Source organism: Olea europaea, unplaced genomic scaffold (assembly GCF_002742605.1).
Source record: "Olea europaea var. sylvestris unplaced genomic scaffold, O_europaea_v1 scaffold2266, whole genome shotgun sequence".
NCBI classification, from domain to species: Eukaryota; Viridiplantae; Streptophyta; class Magnoliopsida; order Lamiales; family Oleaceae; genus Olea; species Olea europaea.
Genome location: NW_019240720.1, coordinates 71,174 through 75,526, shown reverse-complemented (window position 1 = coordinate 75,526; position 4,353 = coordinate 71,174). Strand labels below are relative to the sequence as shown.

The 4,353-nt window shown below is 36.0% G+C and overlaps 1 protein-coding gene across 1 annotated transcript; it reads right to left on the bottom strand.

Moving 5' to 3' along the window:
* Window positions 1–932: 932 nt before the first annotated feature.
* Window positions 933–3,963, bottom strand: LOC111381174 (protein FAR1-RELATED SEQUENCE 3-like). Its single transcript, XM_023004917.1, has 5 exons — window positions 3,777–3,963; window positions 2,452–2,787; window positions 1,815–2,298; window positions 1,491–1,557; window positions 933–1,109 (listed from the first exon to the last, which is right to left on the bottom strand). Exons 1-5 carry the CDS (start codon window positions 3,961–3,963, stop codon window positions 933–935), a joined length of 1,251 nt encoding a protein of 416 aa, XP_022860685.1.
* Between the last annotated feature and the right edge of the window lie 390 nt (window positions 3,964–4,353).

The window sequence follows — 4,353 nt, the reverse complement described above, 5'->3', positions numbered from 1 at the left end:
ATCGAAATAACCAACAACAAATTTAAGGGTCTAAGGGGAAACATGATAAGAAGTCGATATTCTATAAATTGAAACATGCCTAAATCTAATGGAAACTAATAATGAAAATAAATCTATATACAATGTGGTGCAAAAAGCAAGATAAATAAAATAAGAGTTGGGTTGCCTCCCAATAATCGCTTAATTGATAGTCTTTAGCTAGGCTATATGAGTGAATTGATCATGGTGGTTTAAACAGGTGTCTTGAGCAATTTCCGGCCTTGCATCCTCATTTTTCCTTCCAAACCTTGAACCTTGTATTCCCATCTCGTGTAAGACTTCCTAAATTTTTAGGCTTTGTCTCATTCGATCCTTGTTGCACTGTCTCAACCATATACTTACACTCTTCCTTAGTCTTTTTGTTGATCTTTCCATATTTTAGATTCTTGGTAGTAGTGTAGAACTTGAACTTGAACTTCACTTGTTGGTCATCCACTCTCAATGTCAGTTCGCTACTTTCAAAGTCCATGATAACTTGACTTGTTGATAGAAAAGATTTGCCCAAGATAAGTAATGATGCATCCTATGAGTCCTCATTATCTAGGACAACGAAATCAACTGGGAATATAAATTTGACCACTTCAATGAACATGTTCTCAACCACTCCTCGTAGGTATTTGATTGATCTGTCTGCTGATGAGTGTAATTCACTCATTAAACTAACGCCTCTAAATCACGGGTTTTAGCTTGTTCTTGATCACTTTTGAACGTTTTGATGTGTGTGTTCATGTTGTTTTGTAGCTCAATCAACATTCGAGAAAACGCCACAATTAGGAGCTTGTGATGAATCTAAAATGATGATCATAAAATGGGGGCATGAATTAGAGATAAGAAAAGAGGATTGCAATGGGAAAGAAGCTTAGAAGATGACCATTCAAGTAAGGAGCAGTCTGTTAGGTGCCACGGTGCCCAACAAAAAGAGAATTTACAGCAGTAAGCTGGGCACCACAGTTCCCAGAGTAAAAAGAAACAGCAACGCCAGCATACAAATGCATCACGGCGCCACGATGTCGGACCTTGCAACACAGAAGAGTTCGAATTTTTGGATATTTCTCGGCCCAAGATGTTCCCTAACCATCCAAAACTCGAAGATAATATAAATACCAAAAAAAAACTAATGGGGGCCATTTTTTGGAGATTTTCTCTAGGTGAAAAAGGGTGCAATAGTGAAGATCCATTCAAGAGGCAAGGAAGAGAAATTGAATTGCAGCAAGATTGACAACCAATTGCGGAAGAACAAGCGGCTTAAATCAGTTTTTCTAAACCCTTATTTATTCTTTCCCATGTTCTTTATCTTGTATTTTGACATGTCAATCGATTCAAGCATGAACTAAATTCGTAGATCTAGGGTTAATGTAACATATTTGAGATGTCATTTGATTCTAATATAGTTATTTCTTTCAGTTTTCAGAATTTATTTGTTTTGTTTTGTGCTTAATGCTTTCAATTACCTGATCAACAATTGAATGAACCGATGCTTTAAATTTGATGCTCAAGATAGGAAAATTTAGACATGATCTAGAACAACATAATCTAGATTTTTAGGTTTCGAGAGAAAGTGGAAATCTTTGAGGGGTAAAACAAGATCGAAGAGCTTTTATAATCTTTGTATGTTTAATTCGAAATAGAGATATTGGAGTTAAAATATAAAGATAGGTTCTATTGGCGCTCGAAAGAGGGTATATAGTTAAATTAGGGTTCTTGCCTATAAACTGGGAAAATTCGATAGAAGGCTATAGAAGTTGAGAACATGTTGATAATATGGTGAAANGAACACGATTTCAATCACATTTTGCATAGCACGGTCTTGATCTGTAATTATCCCACATGGAGCTTGAGCATGCATACATTCAAGCCAAGTTTCGAATAGCCATACAAAGGTCCTCGTGTCTTCATTTGAGAGCAAGCCACATCCAAGCAGAGTTGATTGTCCATGATGGTTTACCCGAACAAAAGGAGAGAAAGGCATCTCATACTTGTTAGTCAAATACGTGGTGTCAAATGTAACTATATCACTGAATTCCTCACACGCTTGCCTACACCTGTTATCTGCCCAGAACACGTTCCACAGTCGAGCCTCATCATCCAAGTCTATGCTAAAGAAGAAACCAAGACTGGTTGCTTGTATCTTCGTAAAATAAGCTTGTATTGCAAGAGCATCTCCTTCACTTAGTCTTAATCGTCGGACTTTATCAATGAAATTTCTACAATCTTTCTCAACGCACATAATATTTTCATAACCACTAGCTTCAACTATGGCTGAGTTAAAACTCTTATGTAATGGTATACCAGATACGTCATTTATTTCAAGCTGTCTTTTCACACGTGCACTGATTTCTCAATTGTAGCGATATAGCTTTGATTTCGACGGGCTTGTTTTGTGATTATACTCCAGATGGACAGTGTTAATACGCCATGCGCCACTAAATTCTGAACATGCTGTCAATCTTGCTTTACAACCTGTTTGTATTGTTGGTTGAGGCTTTAGGATTGAATTTGAGCCACTAGTTCGATGGCCCTCCTGACTACATGTGAAAGTGACATAATGCACAACCCCATACTCACCCTTCCTTGAATTTCTTTTCCTCACCGAAAATCTGACTTGGTATGCGTAGTTCTTGTAAAATTCGAACACCTCATTCTCATCTTGGAACTTTATTCCAACAATAGGCACAATAATATCAGTTCCTTCTCGAAAACTCATGTCATTCGGATTATTGTCTTCGGATGAAGGGATTTCGAAAATACCTACATTTATGACAGGAGGAACAACAATCAAAATAAGAATTCTTGGAGGGGCACACTGTACATTTTGTAATGGATATGACTGTACTAAAGAATGAACAACAATCAAAATAAGCCTTTTTTCAATTATTGGACCAAAAAATGTATTTATATAGCCAAAGTTTAGGTTAAATTTTGTGCCCAAATTGGTTTTCCATAAGGGTTGAATCAAAATAGGAAACAAAATAATTTCTGTCTCATGTAACCATTTATCATACGGTACAAACACTTGATAATGCATAGTTTAAGTAAAATTATTTTGCTGATCAAAATTTACTCCTTGTTATTGCAAGCTACAGCATCCTACAGATCTATTCAAGTTGATTCCCATTCAATCTTTTTCGTACTACTTTGGTCCGTTCTTCTAGTTTTTATCCAACTTTGATCATTTTTCATCCTAAACTTCACATTTAGATCTTCATCATCCCAAAATCATTCACAATTGATCTGTTGCAAGTCCTGAAAGTTCGTAATTTAGTTCCCAAACTTTCAAAATATCTGAGTTTATCTTTCGAAACTCATGAATATCATCTGATTGCTCCATTAATATGTTCAATTGGTCAATTGCAATCTGGTTGATCTTCAAGTGATTTGAATAAACTCCAATTAAGCTCTAATCTCTCCTATTTCACTTCAATTTCATAAAGTGCATCTAAATTGAGGTTTACCTATAATTAATATATTGTACACTAGATTAACTATCACTTAATTCACCATAAATAATTAAATAAAAAAGTCATAAATAAGTGAATAATGTGTACTTATGATGCAAATAAATTGTTGGTGCCCAGTGCAATTGACAAAATTCATTCACACTGTACATTTTGTAATGGATATGGTTGTAGAAACTATTGGTCTAAAAATAAAAATTCTTGGATTGACAATACTGCCAGGGAGGAAAATCTGGGGTATATTCATCTGGACATATCAAGATTATGAAGAAGAAATGTTACCCATGTTGTTGCCAGAATCGATGTTGCGACCGTCGGAGTTGCCTCCTTCCATTTCATATTCATCTCTACAATAATTGGGTTTCGGGTTAACCACGAACGGTGCAGATAACGGGGTCGGGTTCACCATCACGCCGTCGTCGGCATCGATGTTATCGAAGAGGTCTGATGGATTTTCTCCTCGTTCCATTTCTTAGTCACCTTGGGGGGATTTGGAAGAGACATGTGAAATGGCGGGCAAATGGGTAGGGTTAAGGTTTAACATTTACAAGAAAACCCATTTTTCGGCTTCAGAGAGATTTTCATTTTGAAAGGTCAAAATATCACCACGTCAGATGCTGTAAACCATTGGGTACATGTAGCACTATAATGTGTGTGTAACCTAAACCATCAAGTTAAGGCCCAATTTAGTTTCAATTTATCCTCCAAGGCCCCACTTCATTATAATTAATGCAAGTTAGTCATTTTCTTCATTGTTTCCTCAATTTTGATCCTTCAACTTTTATTCAAGTGAGATTTGGTCCACAAATATCTATTTAATAGCTAATTGATCATTTCCTTTTCCAATTGCTTCAAAACG

Bases quoted from the DNA above. Each gene is read 5' to 3' on its own strand.
- LOC111381174 (XM_023004917.1), bottom strand. From the start codon at position 3,963: ATGGAACGAGGAGAAAATCCATCAGACCTCTTCGATAACATCGATGCC. The intron at 2,299-2,451 runs GTATTAACACTG...GTTTTAACTCAG, and splicing joins AGAATTTAGTGGCGCATGGC to CCATAGTTGAAGCTAGTGGT. The intron at 1,110-1,490 runs GTAATTGAAAGC...TTGGATGGTTAG, and splicing joins TTCATTCAATTGTTGATCAG to GGAACATCTTGGGCCGAGAA.